The sequence below is a fragment of the Gopherus flavomarginatus genome, chromosome 7 (assembly GCF_025201925.1).
Source record: "Gopherus flavomarginatus isolate rGopFla2 chromosome 7, rGopFla2.mat.asm, whole genome shotgun sequence".
NCBI classification, from domain to species: Eukaryota; Metazoa; Chordata; order Testudines; family Testudinidae; genus Gopherus; species Gopherus flavomarginatus.
The window spans coordinates 29074118-29094863 of NC_066623.1; the positions used below are offsets into that span (position 1 = coordinate 29074118).

Consider the following 20746-nt stretch of genomic DNA (forward strand, 5'->3'; position numbering starts at 1 on the left):
CCCTTAAAAAGTGGCCCTTAAATGGTGGAAAACAAATGAATAAAAGGCTGCACACTGCAGATAATATTTGGAGAAGAAATGATAAATCTCTTGGATTAAGCACGAATATGCTACTTATATAGTGATCCAAGCAAACATTGATATTACTGCTCATCTGCAGACTATTTCAAATGATAGCATGAAAAAGTAAGTTTATAGAAATACTATTAGGAATGCTTGGCCAAAGCAATCCACCAGAGCATATTACATCCCTTTCCCACGTAATGTTTTATTTGCAAAAATCTCTCTCTTGCCTGGGTGAGTAAACCACTTGTGTTTTCAGTTAGAAGTGGGACTAACTGGAAATCATTTGGATAGTGGGGCAGCCAGGATGTTCTCTTGCTTCATAAACACCATTGAAATTTTCATATTTTTGATGCTCCCAGCAGTCACAAATCAGAATGATATCATTCTCATAAATTCAGTCTCTGTTATGTGTCACGCTTTGCTCTGCCTTATGCTGCTTACATTATGTCACACTGAATCATGTACATTCAAATATTAAAGTAAATTGTTTGATTGGCTGTCAGCATAGATATCAGATGGCTGGTGGGTGGGTATTTAATGCATAATCAACAATTTGGATGTTTATGAAGTACTCATTTTAAAACACTTTGCAAACAAGTTTTTTTTCCCCAACACATGTTGTTCAGAGCTTGTTTGTTCTGAGTAGATCTTATGAAGTTTTGGCATGAGGATGAGCTCCCACCACAATATCTAAATCTGTATCTGGATTTTGAACACTTGATGTTCATGGTTTTTAACTCCATGTTTTGGTTCATCCCATTATTAAAATAAGGTCTATTTTAAAAATTTTAGGTTTATATCCTGATTTCAAACACTCTTGGAGTTTGGTTTGGACTCATCTGTAATTTGGAAGTGCAGCCAGGTATCAGGCTTTAAGACACTCTGTGGAGTTGCAAAGCTATTTTGCTGACTCACACTGGCTACCCAAGCAGTTGGGTCTCAGTTATTCTCAGAAGTATAAGAGAGAGGGATAAGATGCATTGAAAGGAAACATTGTAGGGACAAATTGATCAGGAAGAACTTAGGTTAACATTAAGGTCTGTAAGTACAGATATGCTTCAGGACTTTCTTACATAGGGTGAAAAAAGAAGAGCAAACCCAAGGAAAGGATAAATTTGGACAATTAACCCATTGTATTGAGAGTGGGATCAAAATCTCACCTTTTTAATGATATGGACAGGCCTGCAAAGGGATCTGCCATTGCTAGGTCACACCCATGATCACAGGAGGAGGCTGGGGACACTGCAGCTAAACCTGCTTCAATCCCTTTTAGCTCTTCCAGGTTGTTCCTCTTTGATTCCACCAACCGCTGAGCCTGTCCTGCCATCTGAGGTAGAATCAGCATCAGACATGGGGGGAGGCAGAGGAGCCTGCCAGCACAAGCAGACCAGAACAGCATGTTGCCAATGAGAAATGTCAGCTTTTATTGCTGCTTACTTCCATGTCAACTGTCAGTGAGCAAACCTTCCAAAGAGCAATGAAAGAATTTCTGAGGTTGTTGCCCCACTAATAACATTTTCCAAGAGTGTAGTGAGTCCATCTTTAACCTCTGACTGCTGGCGGGTAGGTTTTGGTAACATTTCCAAAGGTCGCTGATTTAATGGTCTGATTTACAAACAGGCTTGACACCATTTATGCTCAGAAAGTTACTGACATGTCAGAATTGTATAAATCCCTTCTGTGTATTGGCTTATCCCTAAACTGAATTATTTTTCCTAGCCATGTGCCATGTAAAATAGGTTTGGGTGGAGAGCACAGAGGTATTTAGTTTAGTCACTTCTTGCTATTACACCCTCCCATCCACCGCCCAAAATGCTTTATAGAAAGGAAAGATGGCCCAGTGGTCTGTAACTCTAGGAGACTGGGGTTCAGGTCCCTGCTATATCACAGAATTCCTTAGGCAAGTCACTTAATCTATTTGTGTCTCAGTTTCCCATCTATGCAATGGGGATGATAGCACTCTCATACTTAACAGAGGAGTTCTGAGGATACATACAGTAAATACTGTGAAGTGCTCATGTACTTTGGTGTTGGGGATACCTTTAGACACAGTTGTTGTCAGACACTACTACTGCTAACTTGAATGCACCTGAAAACAGGCAGATACATACCATGACACTATGAATAGTTCCATAATCCTGAAGATTTAAATTTCTTTCTCTCCTACAGAAGGGAATATATTATTAATTATTATTACTATTATTTCTTATTTCTTGTTTATTTTCTTATTATATTTTAATTTATTTTCAGTAACTCGGTATTAATTAATGGAATTCAGCCTGCAGTGCACAAAGTCCTCTGCAGGAGAAGTGGCATGTTTAGAGTTCAGGACGATAGTTATTTTTAAATAAAAGCAGTGTTTCTATTCTTTGAGCTATCACCAGCCTGGGCTGTTTGTGCTGGTGATAACAGATGGAAATGCAACAACACTCCTGGCAAGCAAGCACGTACTATTACGATATTTTATTGAACACATTCGTCTTGCTTTAGACTTATCTATCTATCTCGATCTAGTGCTAGATAGATAGATATGTCTAAAGCAAGACATGTTTTCATAGGGGACTTGTTATATAGCTATAAAAACATTAGATATATTGGTTTTGGTGCATTTCTTAAGGACTTCCTCATATAGAGGCTGTGGGGACTAGTGGGTTGAGCGTCGTGTCTGCCTGGAAGTTCTAGAATCACAGAAGTTATGGATAGAAAAAGTCTATTAGGTCATCTAGTCCTGCTGCCTGCCTAGGCAGAATTATTCCATGTTGGAGATTTAACTAATATTTCTTCCAATCTTGTTTGAAATATACCAAGCAGTGGAGTTTCCCTTGGGAGATTATTACACAACCTAATAGATCTTACTATTGGGAAGATTTTCCTGACACTCTAGTTAAATTTTCCCTTTCTTAATTTCATCTGAATACTAATAGCACCCCTTCTGTGTGCTAAATAATTCCTTACTTTGCTCACTGTTTTCACCTTGTGAATTGTTAACATGTCCCACCTCTACTGGAACTTATCCAAGCTTGCCATCCTCAGTCTTTCCTCATAAATCAATTCCTTATTTCTATTGTTCCTTTCTGAATCCTCCAGTTTGTCAGTAACTTTCAAGCAATGAGATGCCCAAAACTGAACTCAGTTGCAACAGAGCCAACCAAAGCCCTGGCTGGGATGATTTAGTTGGTGTTGGTCCTGCTTTGAGCAGGGAGTTGGACTAGATGACCTTCTGAGGTCTCTTCCAACCCTAATATTCTATGATTCTGTGAATACTTTCTTTCTCTGTGTGGTGATGCTCTACAGTAAAGCTTCAGTCAGGTACAGAGTAGGGTACCTTATACACCTCTACCTTGACATAATGCTGTCCTTGGGAGCCAAAAAATCTTACTACGTTATAGGTGAAACCGCATTATAGCGAACTTGCTTTGATCCACCAGAGTGTGCAGCCCCGCCCCTCCAGAGCACTGCTTTACCACATTATATCCGAATTCGTGTTAGATCGGGTCGCGTTATATCAGGGTAGAAGTGTATTAGGCAAAAACAATGAGTTTTTTCCATATTCACGAGGAGACTTTTATTCATTAGTACGTCAGGTGGCGTGTCTGAGATTTCTGTGCCAGTACTATGCCAGCAGGAGACTGCAGTAGGTGATTGCTGTGGAATGGGTGAGTTTCTTTCAAAATGAGATTTCCTGATTTGAGAATTTATATAAGAACCTAAGACTTGCTATGAAGGATCCAAACATTAATCCAGCGCATCCTGAATCTTGCTCTAACAGTGGCCAATACCTGGTGCTTCAGCAGATAAAAAATCACCATAATGTGCTTGGCCAGCTGAACAATACAGTACACAGGGGAAAGTTGGTTCCTGAACAATATTCTTACACCCTGTAGCATGAAATCTTATTAAAGTTTGCATGTCTGCTGTACATGTTATCATTGGTCTAAAATCCATTCAGTATTTTTTTAGATGAGAACAGACAATGTGACTAATTAGCAGCTTTCTTCAAAAGCTCAGACTTTGGAGGACTTTTACTTAAACACTTGCCAACATTTTTGCAGAGTGCAGACACTTAATTCTGTCTGTATCACAGTATCGGAATGGATAAGAGAATTGCTACCAGACCCATAATGAATAAGGAAAGGCTGGCTTCAAATTGCCACCTTCTCCAAATAAGGGTTGAAGGGAAGGGCATTTGGAGGAAGAGTGGGCAAGGTATTGTGCCAGATTTTGATCTGTAGCATTACTCTAAATTCAGGTCTCTCTGTTTCTGTTTTACCACACAGTATGATTTCATGGAGCGTTTGGATGGGAAAGAGAAATGGAGTGTGGTGGAGTCCCCCCGGGAACGTCGAAGTATCCAGACCCTGGTTCAGAATGAAGCTGTGTTTGTTCAATACTTGGATGTGGGTTTGTGGCACCTGGCATTTTACAATGATGGCAAGGACAAAGAAGTAGTCTCTTTCAATACAGTTATCTTAGGTATGTATGCCTGCATGCTGAGGATCTTCCCCTCTGTTTGCTTATCTTTATTAAGTGTGGAGGCCTTCTATCAGCTCTCTCTTTTTGTGCATATTTTGCTTTAATCCAGTAATATTTGATGTATATTGAGTGTAGGTAGGAAAAGAGGGAAACTTTTTGAGGGGTGAGTTGTGGGTGGTTTTGTGCTGCCTGTATTGAAGGCCGAAATCTGTGATCCTGTTAATATCTAGCTGTCTTTCAAAAAAAAAAATGAATGAACCCAGAGGCTTTACAATGGACAAATCTTATAACTACAGGTATTAATAATAGTGGTGTATGGCTGTTCCTGCAAAGCTGCGTTCGAATTGGCTGTTTGGAGGTTGTTCATGTTGTCACACCCAACTGCCAGCAGTGCATAGCTGAGACTTCATCACTGAAACACTCACCAAAACTTTACATGGAACTTAGTTGGTATCACGATAACAAGATAAGCAGTGCTTTAAATCCCTGTTAGTCCCCCTTGAATACACCCCTTCAGGTGATGGTTTTACTACCTTACCCACCCCCAGGGTGCAACCATACCACGTTTTGACTGGATTGGTGAGCCGCACTCTGATTACCAACCATGCTAACCTGACGGGTCCAACTAGGTTTGGCACCTATAAGCCTTTTTCCTCTCGGGGCTGTGACCAGTGAAATGATTAAAGTAGTTCAAAAACAGCTACTAAAAACCAAAGCGTTATATATGCACCCAAAGTTATCTAACATGCAGAGCAAAGATTAAAGCTAATAATGGTCTATATACATATCGCCCTTAATCTAAACTGTAACCTTTCCTTGCAAACTTTGGTAAATTCCATTCAGCCTGGTTACTTCCATCTCTGGCGAGGGGGAAAGAGCGTGCTTTCTGCAATTTCTATGTCCTCAGTGTGTGTCTTTCAGACATTCCCCGTGGCCCTTGCTGAAAGCCCACTTGTCTCCCTTCCTGCTTAGCCTAGCATCTTCCAGGTTTTCATATCCTCTTTAATCATAGGCCTAGACCTACGTGAAGAAAGCTGTTGCCAACCTGATTGGACCCAGGCAGGGATATTCCCCAATTAATAGCTTCCGCCATTGTTCCCTTAAAGAGACTTATCTTTGTCATTGTTACATTTCTGTTTGCTTCATCCATAACAGCCTCCTTTGATTTAACTCCTCATAGTTCAGCAAGGTAATATCAAGCAGGTAAACTATTATTTTTATAAATATATGATATTTATTTAAAAAAAATACACATAACTCCCTCTTTCTGCCTATTGATCACTAACACCCCAAAAGATAGAGGAGGTGAAAGTATGTTAGCCAACCATCCCCTTGCCACCCCCGCCCCCGAACATCTGAGAGTGGGTCATCCCCTGAAGACATGAGAATGGAAGGAAGAGGGCCACTACTCTTTGCCCTGAGAATAAAATTATGATGAAAGCTTGAGGCTTTATGAAGAGGGACACTCAAGAGCAGAGCGTCATGCAACTGAAAACCAAAACCAGGCCAGAATCCCAAGTCTTTATCAGAAGGTGTGTTGAAATTGGTTGAAGTGTTTGGGGAACCTTTCAGAGTTCGCTGTCATAGCAACACCTGAAACCACAAGTGAGTTTCCCCTGTTTAGTAAAAGATTTTCACAGCCTACAAGTTGCTCACTTCCTCTCTGCTGATTAAGGAATTAAGAAGTAGTGTTGCTGGGCTTTGTGAGTCTTGTGTAGTCCAATTTGTGAGTCTCATGCAGGTCCTATTCAGCTAGGAGGAAGGGGATCACAATCCGCAACCTCAAGGGAGAAGTTATAAAATGGTGAAAAATAGAGACATTTTCGTTGCTTGAAGGATCAGTGCTAAAAAGACAGATGCACTATGGGCCTGATTCTCCTCCCAGATATAATCCTGGTATAATCCACCAAATTACACTGTGTAATCCACCAAATTCACTCAAGTGAGTCCTGATTAACACAGGTGTGAAAGGATAGTCCAGCCTTGAATCTTTAGGCTTAGAAGCAGTTATTTCTGTTAAGATGCAATGTGAGATATGAATAATGATTTTCCCTTCATAATCCACGAATGATTTTATAAGTGTCTCTGTGTGTGCATGTATATGCACGTGAAAGCACACACTCACAGACAGACAGACAGTCCGTTCATATATAGAGAGAGTTTTCTGCAACTCCAAATGACATGTGAAGTTTCTTGTACAAGTCCCTTAGTGGTTTGGTATACTCTCCCAACCCATCTTGCAAAAGCTACTCCTTGAGATGTTATAAACTGCTTGTCTTAATGTTGCTAGGTCTGGACTACATCTTAGAAGAAAGTCAAAGGTAATAGGTCTAATAGTCAGGTAGACATCTTGATAGAGCAATGATAGTAATCAGACTGAAATGCAGAGAAAAGTACAGTATTTTATCCAGTTCAGAGGTTCTTCCACATATAGCTATTATCAGAACTTTCACCAACGAGATGCACTGAGAGAACTGAAAGCCTCTTTGATATGAAACATGAGAGAGAATGTCAGGCAAGATGTCAACCATAGACCCCACTAAATATATGGTACCTTTGAACACAGGGAAAGAACTTTCATGTGCTGTGCAGCAAAAGAAACGAATCCTTCAATAGTCAAGTGTCCTCTTCACAAAACAACGAAATGGCATTTTTTTGAGTCACACATTTTGGCTTTTGTTTTCACCACTACCAAGAATACTATCCAATGGCCTAGCTGATGGTTATGGGTTGAGTTTTCTTTCACTTTGTGGTCTGTTTTCTGTATCTCAATTCTTTACTTCAGATTTGAGGTTTGTTTTCTATTCAGAATCCTGAAGTATGACATTAGCCTAGAAAGGAAATATAGTTTCTCTGTGAACTCCGACTCCCAGAGAGTCAATGTGTGACCTTGAGCAGGTTACTAGATCTCCCAGTATCTCAATTTCCCTGTCTGTGAAATGAGGTTGATACTTACCTATGTCAGGTGAAGTTTGTTGTAATCACCGTTAGGTAGTATTTTAATTCCAAGTGGGTGGAAGACAAAATCAAGAAAAGAAAAAGAAAACCAAAAGGTTATTTTTAAAAACCTAGATCAAAACCATATTTTAAATTACAATTTTTGAAATCCAATAATATTGAGCAAACATAAGGTTCAGAAATGTTAATGTGATAGGTTGTCACCCCCAGGGTGAAGCTTGGAAGCCATTGAAACCTCTGTGCCCTCAACCCATTCAGCTGGGTTGGCCTCCCACACTGCTCTGCTGGTGATACCCATCCAGTCCCCACCCACCCCCACCCCCCGGGGACTATCACCCAACTCAACAGTGGGTGGCACCACACACCCAACTGAGTCACATGAGTGCTTTACCAGCAGCCAATTTCCCAGCTCCCCAGCATTGCACCCCTACTGGAGTACAAACCCAGAATTATACAGTCTTGCACTGGACGGGTATCTGTACCGTGCAAGCTCATTAAATTAGTACGCTTCCCCCCAACGTGGGGAAGATATGCATCAGCCTTTTACCAGAGCTAAGATTTCCAAATGCTTCACTCAAAGACACACTGGTTAAGATAAAACATAAAACAGGTTTATTAATTACAGAACGATACCTTTTAAGTTTTTATAAGTGATAGTAAACAGATCAAAGCAGGAAATTAAACGAAATCACAATTTCTATCTCATACAGACTAGATAGGATTTGAATCAGCAATATTATGCAAGCAGATTTTAGCTTCCTTACACAGACAGGGCTTTCTTCTTTCTCACCTGGGACCCCCTTCTGCAGTCCAGTCTTTGTTCCTTCGGTGTTTCCAGGTGTTGTCTGGTAGAGGAGTGAGTCCTAGGTATGATGTCATAGTTTTTCCATATGGCGGGAACCCCTTTGTTCCAAGCCAGATTCCCAGCCCAGTTTGTGGAAAAGTACAGGTACCAAAATGGACTCCAGTATCATGTGATTTGGTCACAAGCCCTTGCATCCTCCTGATGAGTCATGGCTGTTGCCCATAGGCTAACTGAAGGAGGATAAGCTTTTCCATAGGCCATTGTCTTTGCTGATGAGCTCTGTCTAGCTTCTTCATTGTTGTACCTGAAAGGTTAGTTGTGGATGTTTCCAACTTCACAACAATTTTTAGTAACACCTACATAACAAAATGTTATAACTTCACATACAATGATAGCACATAGAATCCAACAATATATTAATATTTAGCAGATCAAGACTTTTAGAATGATACCTCACAAGGCATACACACAACATATCATAATTATATGGCAGTGGCGAATATAGGGTGCCTCGATGTCACAGTAAATATGTAGCATTTTTTTAAAAGTGACTTGTCATTATCACGTTGAATGCAAAACTTGCACTGGATGTACATTCAGCACTAGCTTTCTTTCTGCAGCCAAGAACAGGAGTAACTAATGTGTCTTTGATGTCTGTCTTTCAGATTCAGTGCAGGATTGTCCACGTAATTGTCATGGGAATGGCGAGTGTGTATCTGGAGTCTGTCACTGTTTTCCAGGATTCCATGGTGCTGATTGTGCTAAAGGTACCATTTACCCTATGTTAATCATTATTCTACAGTGTGTGGTAGGTTTTAACATGGGAGTGGATCTCCAGAACAGGTTAGTTACATGGATTCTATTGAGATCCAAGAAGTAGATTTTTATATATATATATATATATATATATATATATATATATATATATATATATATATATATATATATATATATATATATATATATATATATATATATATATATATATATATATATATATATATATATATATATATATAATGGCGGAGTTAAAGCAGTTGATATATAGATATAGATATAGATATAGATATGGCGGAGTTAAAGCAGTTGGTCAAGTGAAAATAATGCTGTATTGCTGATGAGCCTGGATAAGCATAGCTGTGCCAAGATAGGTAGGAAAGAAGAATTTATTAAAAAGAAAAAGCTTCATTTCCAGTAAAAGCAGCTGAATTACCATCAATGCTTTCTGATTATCATTAATTTACCTGTAATAGAAGACTGAGCATCTTCTTTACTTGTGCATTTTATATATCCTTTCTGGGCTACGCATGTTTCTAATTCATAAAGGGTTTTTTTTATCTTGTAATCTTTTAAAACTGTGATACTTACAGGACTTTCAGAGAATGAGAATGAGGGATTTATATTCAGAGAAGTATAAAAATATAAAAGGAAAGTATAAAAATAACCCTATTCTGGAGACTTATTTTAGTGAATTAACACTATGAGGTCCAGTGTCACAATTTCAAAAGCTAGCTACAAATGTAAAGCACATCCATGGATGGATGATATTGCGGTGTTATGTAATAAATGCTTCTAGCTATGGGGTAGGTATTTTTGAGGGGTAGTGTTTCTGGTAAACATATTAAACTACAAAAAATACAGTTCAAATCATGTTCAGGGTCTGTCAGACACAAAAAAGCAGAAAGCTGAGAGTCAAGGAAGATACTCTTGGCTTAGCTTAGCTACTGCAATAGGAGCAATAGTGTATATAATCAACTGCTCTGCGGAGATCCCTGTAATTCGTAGGCATGGTGATTGTTATTTTAAAACAGACTTCACTCTCAATTTCCTGGTTTGTGTGGGATTTAGTCACACTTTCAGTACTGTGTGTTTGGGAATGTTTTCTCTGGAGTGAGCGTTCGTTAATGTTCCCAGGGGGAAATATGTATTTTGGATACTATTTCAGATTCAGTGGTGACCCTTAAAAATATGCCCATTTTGCCCTAAATAAATTAATAAGTATACTTCAGTACTATCCTTGTTATTTATACCTATTGTAGGGAATGCCAAGGCGACATTATTATCTGAGACATTAAGATAACTGGCAAGTTTTACAAAGGAGACCACTGTATATATTCAAAGCATATGGCATTACTGTGTGTGCTGTACATGCATATTGACACTAGTGCACATTTATTTGTTGTTAATCTGTGAAAAAATGTGTGTAGTACCTTCATGCTTCACTGCCACTCTTTAGACATCTCCATCTTGGCCATTAAACATCTCATGTGCCTTCTGCATTATGCAGCAATAATTCTATATAACTTTTGGTGTAGGGTTCTTTCATCATCTGCTTTAATACTGTACTTCAAATTTATGGCAGAAAACACTGTTTGTTCAGGCTCCATCAGACTAACAGTCATATTCTAGGACACTTGTAAAACAGTTATATCTCAATAAGTCTACTAGCACCACTCAATCAACACATAATGCCTCTCCCTATCTTTGCTGCTCTCTTCCATGTGTTGTATCTTTACCCTTTCAAAAGCACAAGTATAATAGTAAGTTTCTTGAATTCTGAGAAGCCCTTAATTTCTTTCCCCTTTATTAATGTTTGTAGTTAAACACCATGGACTATGTTTTTAGGGGCAAAATGTGTATGCATGCAAACTTCACATGTACATGTGCAGATAGATACACATACAGTTACTGGTCTGGAACAGACCAACAACTGTAGGGTTGTACACATGTGTGCATTATGAATATCTCACCCTTTGAACATGCCTTTTAATATCTTCATTCATTTTGTATATATTTTTCTGTCTACTTCAGTGGATACTGTATGTGAGAGCCATTTGAGAGAGCAGAATTTAAAATTAGGATTCTATGTAATGTTAAGCTTAAAATAATAACATAATATACTGAAGTAAATTAGTTTTAATGAAGGTAGCCTTAAGCTAATAGTTCTGTTTGTAGATAATATGTTTTCAAACTGATTTTAATTTCTGAATTCCCTAATACCATATTGTGATAGTATAATTCCCAAATTTGAAACTTAGCGTCCAAAATATGCGTACTAGCATGAATTCCGCTAAGCTTAATTACCAGCTTAGATTCTGTAGCGCTGCCACCAATCAGGAATTTCAGGGCCTGATACCCCCTGGTCCCCCCAAACCCTTCCCTGGGGACCCCCAAGACCCAGATTCCTTGAGTCTCAAAACAAAGGGGAATAAACCATTTCCCTTCCCCCTGACAGCAACGCTTGGAGTCCCCGTTGCGGGTGTGTCACTTTAACCTTCATTAAAGCCAATTAATCCACCGTGTGCTTGTGGGCCTCGTCCTTGCAGAGCATCCAGGCACGCAACAGTAGCTGAAGTATGGATTAGGGGGTTCCTTGAACAGCTGTTAGAGCTTGATTCATGCAGTAATACAACAACCTAACAGCTTCATATAGGGGTGAAAATCATCTCTGTTACAGAGGGCCAGTGCAAGGCCTTTCGCAATATCTAACCCCACTTAGGGGGTTTGCAAGCAGAGTGACTGTCCAGGAGTGCCTGCACACCCCGTATATGCCATGGAAAGGGTCATCACACCACCCTTCCATAGTTTGTGGTGGAAGGCCACAATGGGACGGGCTCGTGGAGGGACCACAGATCCAACTTTTGTGTATCCAGTGGCCCCAGCACTTGCCATGCAAGAATTGCAGCTACTAGCACAAGCCATAGGCTGGAATATTAGCCCTGGCCATGGATTTGAGTGAAGGTGGCTTTTACCTCCCCAGTACTCAGGCTTCATGTGAGTAGGATGACCAGATCGCTAGAGTGAAATATCAGGACACATTGGGTGAGCTGGGGAGTGAGGGGAAGGAGAGACAGACACAGGTGCACAGCCCCAACCAGAGCCAGAGGCACACTGGTCTGCCTGGCCTTGTGCTACCAGCGTGCCCCTTCCTGGTGGGCCCATGCTGCGCCACACAGCTCCCCTGCCCAGCACCCCTGGATCCACTATGCCGAGCGCCCCCCTACAACTCTTCCACCACAAATGCACAGTGCTGTGTACACACACCCTGCCTAGCACCCCCCTCCCCATAGCCCCACCACAGCTGCCCAGCATAGAGCACAGAACCCCCCACTTGCTAGTTTCCTAATACCGATTTCCCCTCCCTTCCTTCCTTTCTCCCTCTCAGTGCCCTTCCCCACAGCCCCACCACCACACCTACACAATGCCCCAACAGACCTGCACTGCCCAGTGCCCTGACACACACAAACTTCCCCCACTGCTCAGCGCCCTTCACACCCTCACAGCCCCCCACACACCTCCCAGATGCTCATTCTATCACACCCTGCCCCCTTCCCTGGCTGCACTCACCAGCCCTGCTGGGAGGTCTCTGGGTCCTAGGGTGAGAGCGGCAAGGGGGGTCTCCAGACTCTCCACATGCTGCACCCGCCACAAGTGTGAGCTCCGTGGCTCCCATCGGCAGGGAAATGTGCCAGTGGGAGCTGCTGGAGCCGCAGAGCGGGGCTTGCAGGAGCCAGCAGCACGCAAAGCCCCCCCACCCTAAGAGCCAGAGGGACCTGCCATGGGGTGAGCTGGAGAGTCTCGGTGGTGCTCACCTGGGATGGCTTCCATCCCGGGAAGCATGTGGCAGGCTGGTCCCCCTGGCTCCTAGGGTAGGGGTCGGATCAGGTGGGGGAGCAGAGGGCTCTCTGCCCACTTCTGGTGCCTGCAAGCCCCGCCCCTACAACACGTGGCGCTCCTGCTGGCGGGCGGGCTGGCACCGAGAGCTGCCCCAGGAAGCAGTAAGCGGGAGCGCCGCGGCTGCGGTCCAGATGGTCCCCAATAGTGGAACAAAGGGCGTCCTGACCGATGTAAGTTCAGGACACGGGACAAGTCCCCTCAAATCAGGACTATCCCAATAATATCGGGACGTCTGGTCACCCTACATGTGAGTGGATTGGATTTCACCCATAGCAGAGAAAGCTAATACCATTATGGATCCAATCCTGACATTTATGCTCAATTCTCCACTCCGGCAAAATTCCCTTTAAAATCAATGGGAGTTTAACCTGACTAAGACTTTCATTTACCATATGAAAAATTCACATTTTGCGTTTTAATCTCAAGTGATTGAAGCACCACAGAAATATAAAAGCTTTTAACTCAGAGGATAATTCAGTGGGTGTGTGTCTGTCTTCAAAATAGGTGTTTGCTTTAAACTGGTGCAGAAGCGGCCATAAACTGAACTGTATTGCTGGTAACTTCATAAGTGGTAACATGTCCTTAAGTATTAGTCATAAAAGTGCCCAATGACAGAGAGACAAAATAGTGTCAAGGAGGAATTCGGGGAATATGCACTTTGTAGAGCCATGATTATATTACTTTGACACTGTGTTACATTTATTTTGTGTGTTCAGTTGTATTTTTCCATAATTCCCATGACGCCCCTTGGGAGGTGTTAAACACATCTTCTTCCTCACCTTAACAGACCCTAATGCTTTTTCCTGTCCTGTTCTAACACTGGTTTAGCTGCTTTCAATTGGCCAATGCCCCTTGCTAAGTCAATAAGCAGGCATGATTCCTTCTGCCCTGCTTTTTGAGATTTGCAGTATTTGTTGCTGAAACAACCAACTGATCTAGGATCTTTGGAGTGTATCAAACTTACTATAACTTGTTTTACTCTTATAATGTTTTGAAGGGCATGTAAATTCTCTTACCTCAGGAAAAAGAAGTTTATCCAAAGCCATCATCATACAGTTTTGCAAATATGCTGGTATTCATATCTCTTTGAATTATACCTTCTAAGGTGAACTTAGAGCTTGCATTATGAAATTGTTTAGCTAAACTCAAAAGGTGAAATTCTGCCCAGACTTGTACCAAATGCAACATCACACAGGGTTCAGATACCATAATGATGAACATGGTATAAACATCTACATAAATGAAAGGATGCAGAATTTGACCTGAACTGTTTGAGAGCTGATGACTGGCATTCTTGATTTGTGAAGAAAAATTAAGAGTCAGCTAGCGATAGCTCCTGATGGTGGCCATTAAGTTGGCATTTAGCAGATAAATTTAGTTGATTATGCAATATAATAAGCAATTTGGATTAATATCTTGATCTAAAATGCTTTTTTTTTTTAAACCAGCAATGTGTAGCATGTTTCATCAGTTGCTTCTCCTGTCTGGCTGTAATAGATCTCAGTTATTTATTCTCAGCATTTCCTATTCTTCTTGTGTGGCTTTTTCATTATTTTATTTTCATTCTGTTTGGTTTTGGCTTGCTGGCAAAGGATGGCGCCATTTAAATAAGTATAAATACAAGGGTAGGTTTTTTCTAAATTATTTTTTTCATTTTGAGCTCTTCATTTTATTATGTTTAAAATAATTATTAAGCCCATATAAAATTGTGGCATATTTCTTTTCTTTATTTTGAAAGCATTTGGTATTTCTAATGGTTGCCTTTAGTAAGATAGAAGCTCTTATCATTACGACTCCTTCGCTATTGCATGTGTGCTTTTGACCTGCTGTATAAACACTTAACAGGTTAGATACTAAATAATTGGGTGAATAAGTAGCTACTAACTACTGAAAATGACAACTCCTGCTGCCTATGGTTGTCATTGAAGAAAAATAATGGTAATATTACAAAACATAAACTGTTTTAATTAGAGGCTGCTGAAACTGTTTTGGCACTCTCTGAACCTGGGGTTATTCAGAGACTTTTAGGCAGAGCAGGGATTTTCCTTTATGCAAATAACAAGCCCCATGCCAACAAGTAGGTTGCCTGGCCTTGCCTTCCTAATCTAACACCCAGAATGCTCCCATTGAAAATAAACACGTATGGGAGGGATTGCAGTGTGAAGTACTTGAAGGTGAAAGGGCATCTGGCTGATTTATTGATCACTCAGTTCATTTCTGCACTATATATCAGACAGAGGCCATCTCTTTTATCTATGGTGAGTGAGTGATCGTCTATCTGTGCTAATGAGTAGCCCTTCTTAACATTTCCTTTGTATAGGATTAATGGAAAAGATACTTGTCTTCTTAATTTGATCTGAAATTATAGGAGTGAATATAGAACAGGTGCACCAAAGACCCCAGGCCATTCAGGGGAAGTGGATGATGTGTGACAGAATAGCTTTGGCCTCTTGCCTGTCTGGCTAATGCTCCTTTACTCTGTGAGGGAGAAATGTTCAGTCCATGTATAACGCTACCCCATTCACTGCCTGTAGTGTGTTATTCAACTAAATCACTTCAAATTGGCACATCAACAAAACAGGAGTCAACAGGAAAACAAGGGTGTCCAACGGTGAAATGCTGTTTGTGGGATCAGCAGAGCTAGAACAGGAAAGAGGCCAGAGGCAAGGAGAGTGGGAAGGATGGTGGAAGGAGACAGAAGTGACAAGAGGGGAGAGGGAGGAAAGGAGAAAGAGTAGTCGGAAAAAGCTTACTGCCAAATATGTTCCATGAGCTCACAGCTCAAGAAGTGTCTCAGCATGTGCAATATATTTGTCAAATAGGTACTATTTCTTTTTAAAATGCTGTATTCATGATTTGCAGCCAACACATACCCCACAACCAAGGTACTGGGCTGACCACATACAGCATATTCAGCTTCCTTCTTACCATCTCTTCTTATGTCTGTCTTTTGGTATTTCTTTCTGTATCCACTGCAATAGCAGCTGCAATGTGAGTCTTTCATTCCTTGCTTTTTGATCTCACTGTGAACTTATGCAGCCTCCAAACTCTTACCAAGTTAAGACTGGCTACTTTTAGTTATGCGCCTGTTCTGAAGTTTTAGCCTGTGTGAATCAGCAGTTGATGGTGAGTGCATTATACATTTCCAAATCCTCCTCATGCTAATCCCATATTTTGTCAGCTGATTTTTTGCATTCCTAGCAGATGAGCAATACCACTGGTTATCATGAAAAGATCTCCAGGTTCAAGCTACAATGGTGCTTTTAGTGTGAGTTTTCACTTTCACTGTGAGTTTCTTCCCAGTTTCACGAGTGCTGTCTGCCCTTAAAAAATTTCATCATTTGCATCATTAAAATGTCTTTTACTCCATTAAACATGCCAGATATAACTGCAGAAAAAATAAATTGACTTGCAGCCCAGCTTGATAGTTATGGATGGTCATTGGCATGTGTCAACTGTTTCATGGGCTTTGTGAAATGAGTTTGTGGCCTTAATCCAGTTCCTAGTGGACAGGTGTCCCCACCATAAAATCCAGCATCATGGTTGCCAGTCTAAACAGATGCCAAGAACTAAACTTATTCTTAGGAGTGATCACTGCAAAACCGGGCTAAGGCACACAGCCAGTCAATAGCAGAGCAAGGAATAGAACCCAAGAGTTCTGACTTTTAGTCCTTGGATCTCACCCCAACACACATGGATTTTACTGAATATTAAAGGTTAAAACAGGGGACTGGAAAGTCAGGACTTCTGAGTTCTATCTATAGCTCTACTATTGACTCCCTGTCTGACTTAAGGAAAGTCACTCAACTTTCTACATTTCAGTTTACTATTCTTCAAGAACACAATACCTGACAGGGCCATTGTGAACATTTATTAATGTATGTAAAGTGTATCATGTATGGGGAAAGTATAGTTATGACACTGGTGCACAGATTATGCTGTAGGCCGTGCAAAAAAGACTTAAAAAGCCTTCCATCACTGCATTGCTATAAATGGTATTTTTGGAAAGGGATGATTACCAGCTTCCAGCTTCTAGCCTTGTGAAGGTCTGAGGTAACAGTCTTTAAAGTGACTACAATTTAGGCATACAAAAACTATTTTAGGTCATCAGTTTTAGAGGTTTCTATGACCTTCCTTGAACTCTGAGTTGGACTCAGCATAACTAAAGTCCCTGGCTTTACAGGCAGAGGAAATAGCCTTTTTTAAAAGCTTTCTAAAACTTTTCTTAAATAGTTTTTCTGTAACCCATGTGATATATACACAATACATCATGGTGTGGTATATGATTTTATTAGCATTCCTTTTGGATTACCTTTTCTCAAAGCTTCATCATCTGTGAATACAGTGGTCATTCCAAACTCATGCCAATAAAATCTTTATATCACACCATACTATCATACATTCCTTGTATGTGCATGTGCATGTGCATGGTGATTTGCAAGACTGGAAGTGGGCATATTCCCTTTCCCAAAGAGTTGACAGTGAGAGGACAAGAGTACATGTAAAGGGGGCAAGCATGTTGTTGTTGAGGAGAGTTAATAGGAAGGCCTGCTGGAATAAGAGGAATAAAGAAGGAATCGGAGGCTGAGAAAGAGGGCACTTGTCAGGCAAGAAGTTTGGATCTTTGAGGGTAGCATACCAGTATCTACTGACTCAAAGCTGAGAGTCAAAGAGATAGTAGGGTGAGAGGATGGGAAGGACTGACTGGGGGAATTATAGCAAATATATAAATTGGCATAAGATTATACATAGAATTATACACTAATATTATATCCTATAGTGCAGTGTGTCTTGTGTTGTCCATATTGTCAGATGCCATAGTTGGCCACCACACGGGTAGGTGAAAAGTAATGAGATTGTATGACATGATGGTTCTCTGATTCCAGAGTGTTTCCATCCCAAGCAGCACATCTGCTTTTGCATTTCCTCAGTAGTTAGCAGGGGCGGCTCCAGGTACCAGCACACCAAGCGGGTGCCTGGGGCGGCAAGCCACGGGGGGCGCTCTGCCGGTCGCCGCAAGGGTCTGCGGAGGGTCCACTGGTCCCATGGCTTCGGCGGACCTCCCACAGACTGCTGCCTAATTCGCGGGACCGGGGACCTCCCACAGGCAAGCCGCCGAAGGCAGACTGCCTGCCATGCTTGCGGCAGCAAAATACCTAGAGCCACCCCTGGTAGTTAGGCATCTTACTTTCAGGGTTAGAGACTGAGGCCAAAGACTCTGCAACAGAATTACCTTGCTTTATGCTCGTTCCTTTAAAGTGGGACTGAGGTACATTGGCTGGCGAGTGTCAGAAAGTTTGTGCTGCTGTTACTGATGCTTGAAAGCTTCTGGAAACACTGGTAAAATGTCCTCATTAACAGTTTTTCCATGGACAGCATTGTAATAATAAGATTTTCAGACTTATTAAAAGGTGGACAAGGTGCACACTCATTTGTTCTTTCTGGGTCTGATCCAAAGCCCATTAAGTCAATAGGAGTGTTTCCAGTGACTTCAGTGTGCTTTGTCTCAGGGCTTGCTCCCTCCCCTATATGCATGTACGTGTACATTCGGAAGCTAAAATTAATGTTCATGTCAATGGATCCCCTGTGGTTAAGAGCTTTAATAAGGTCCCCAATGCATGAGAAGTTGGCATCCCATGTTTGGAGATACCTGGGATTTTCCAGACCATATCAGCCCTTTTATGATGAGCTAAAAATATTTTCCCAGTGCTATGTATCTTCAGCTAAAGTCTGAGAATCATCATGCTGCAATAACCATGCTTTGCAAGGCTATGCTTTACTCACTGTGATGTAAGGGCTTTCCTCTTGTGTACTTAACATTGCTTAAATGTAGTTTATTTTTGTGTTTAATTGTCTTAGCTTACCTACTGGCGTTACAATCTGATTTTTGTTTTCTTTTCAAGTTACATTGTCTCCATAGCCTTGCACTGATATATTTTTTTTCCTTTTAGTTTTGACTCTTTCTCTTTGGGCTTCTATGTGGTGTCATCTTGAAAACTCTGTGAATGATGCTAAATGTCATTGAAGCAAATGGTGGAGTCACATTCATTGTTGCAAATTAAGCAACAAAATTAAGTTGCTGTGCCAACTCCCTATATGTTTGTCATATCTAAGTAATAGGAACAGTCCTGAACCAAACCCCCCAGATCTGAATGTCCCTGATCTTTAGAGAGGGTAAAATCTGAATTTGAATCTAGACTTGACTCTTTTTGGCTTGGACCCATCTACATTAAACACCAGTGCTTCCAGTTGAATTAAAGTCAGCTGCCAAACTGCTTAACTTGCTCAAATGAAATTATTTTGCTGCTCAAATTTAGCAGAAAATTTCAATACCTGAAGCAGGTTTATATGTATGGAACTCAGTAACTTAAGCATCTTTCAGTTAAACCATCTTTGGTAACAATAACATATATAACATGAATTAAAATGAGACCCAAAGCATTTTGAGAATATTTTTGTATTAAACACCTAGAAGTTATACTGACAAACCCACCTCAACTCTATTCAGCCTGCTGCTGCAGTTCAGCTTAGCTGTAGCCAGACTGCTGCCTCAGTTTAGGCTGGCTTTAGCTCGGCAGCCCTAACGAGAGCACAGTCACAGGAGCAGCTATGATATAACTAAGGGTTACACATTCTTCGCTTGCAGGTTAGCCAAAATGTTATCTAAAATATTTAAAGAGGCACCTCTTTTTTTCCCTGTCCTTTTCCAGGTGTGTGTTGAGCTTTGCAATGGTGAGTCAGTGCATGTCTGTTGTAGAACTGTAAGGAGGACTTAAGGCATTGTACATTGGGCAAGGGAGTTCAGTTATTCAACTTTTCTTCTCTCTCTTCTTTCCTAGAAGCTTGAAACCCCATCTGTTTTTCACCCTCATTGGCTGTCCGTACTGGAAGAGCAGTGGAAGTGTCCAAGTTTAGATATTTTAGATATCCCTTCCTCCTCCCTCTTTTCAGTAATGAAGTTAACAGAGCTCTAACTTAGGTTCCCAGGTGCTTGCCTGTGACAATTGTCTGTTTCAACTTCTATTTTCCCCAAATGCTCCTCAGTGGAGGATAGAAAACACTATTTCTTGCTGCATACATTCCTGGGTTTTATCAGCCAAACAGTCACTGTTCCGAGGATTCTCAAAGCTGAGGATCAATGTTAGTGCTCACCAGAGATGACTTAGTTGGCGATTGGTCCTGCTTTGAGCAAGGGGTTGGACTAGATGACCTCCTGAGGTCCCTTCCAACCCTAATATTCTATGATTCTATGATCATAAATGATGTTTGAAAGCAGGAATGCTTGTATTAGTGTGATATTTGGACCCTGTATCACCTGGTTTCAAATATCAGCTAAGATGTTCCCTTCCCTTTCCCAGTCCCCAAATAACTTTCAATTCCAGTTTTCCCCTGCCTGAAACCCTTCCGTAGCAGGTCAGCACCCTTGTTTATCCCTGGACACTTCTTTAGAGAAGATAGTGGCATCTCCCCCATGCAGTTAGGGGTCCAACTAGATCTTCAGAGGTAGCTAGCTGCATTACCTCTCCTCACTTCATCTTGCTGAAGGCGGCAGGTAGGCTCCCACCTCCTCAATCTACCATTAAATATGGGATCAGGCATTGGACAAAGGATATTTGGTCCACATTTGTCTCACTGAATAGCACAAATATTTGTCATATTTGAATGGTTTTTTTATTTGTCCATTGCTAGGGACTGGTTTATTAATGATTATTAATTGTATTACTGTAGAACCGAGGAGCCCTAGTCATGTACCTGGACCCCATTGTG

At 41.1% G+C, this 20746-nt stretch overlaps 1 protein-coding gene across 5 annotated transcripts in view; it reads left to right on the forward strand.

Annotated features, from left to right (window-relative positions):
• TENM2 (teneurin transmembrane protein 2) overlaps positions 1 to 20746 on the forward strand; it is a 2274099-nt gene that overhangs the window by 2110550 nt on the left and 142803 nt on the right. For all 5 annotated transcript variants that reach the window (XM_050962494.1, XM_050962493.1, XM_050962495.1 and 2 more), the window contains 2 exons: positions 4344 to 4539; positions 8968 to 9069. In XM_050962494.1, coding sequence (XP_050818451.1) covers positions 4344 to 4539; positions 8968 to 9069 — 298 coding nt within the window. The remainder of the gene's footprint in view (positions 1 to 4343; positions 4540 to 8967; positions 9070 to 20746) is intronic.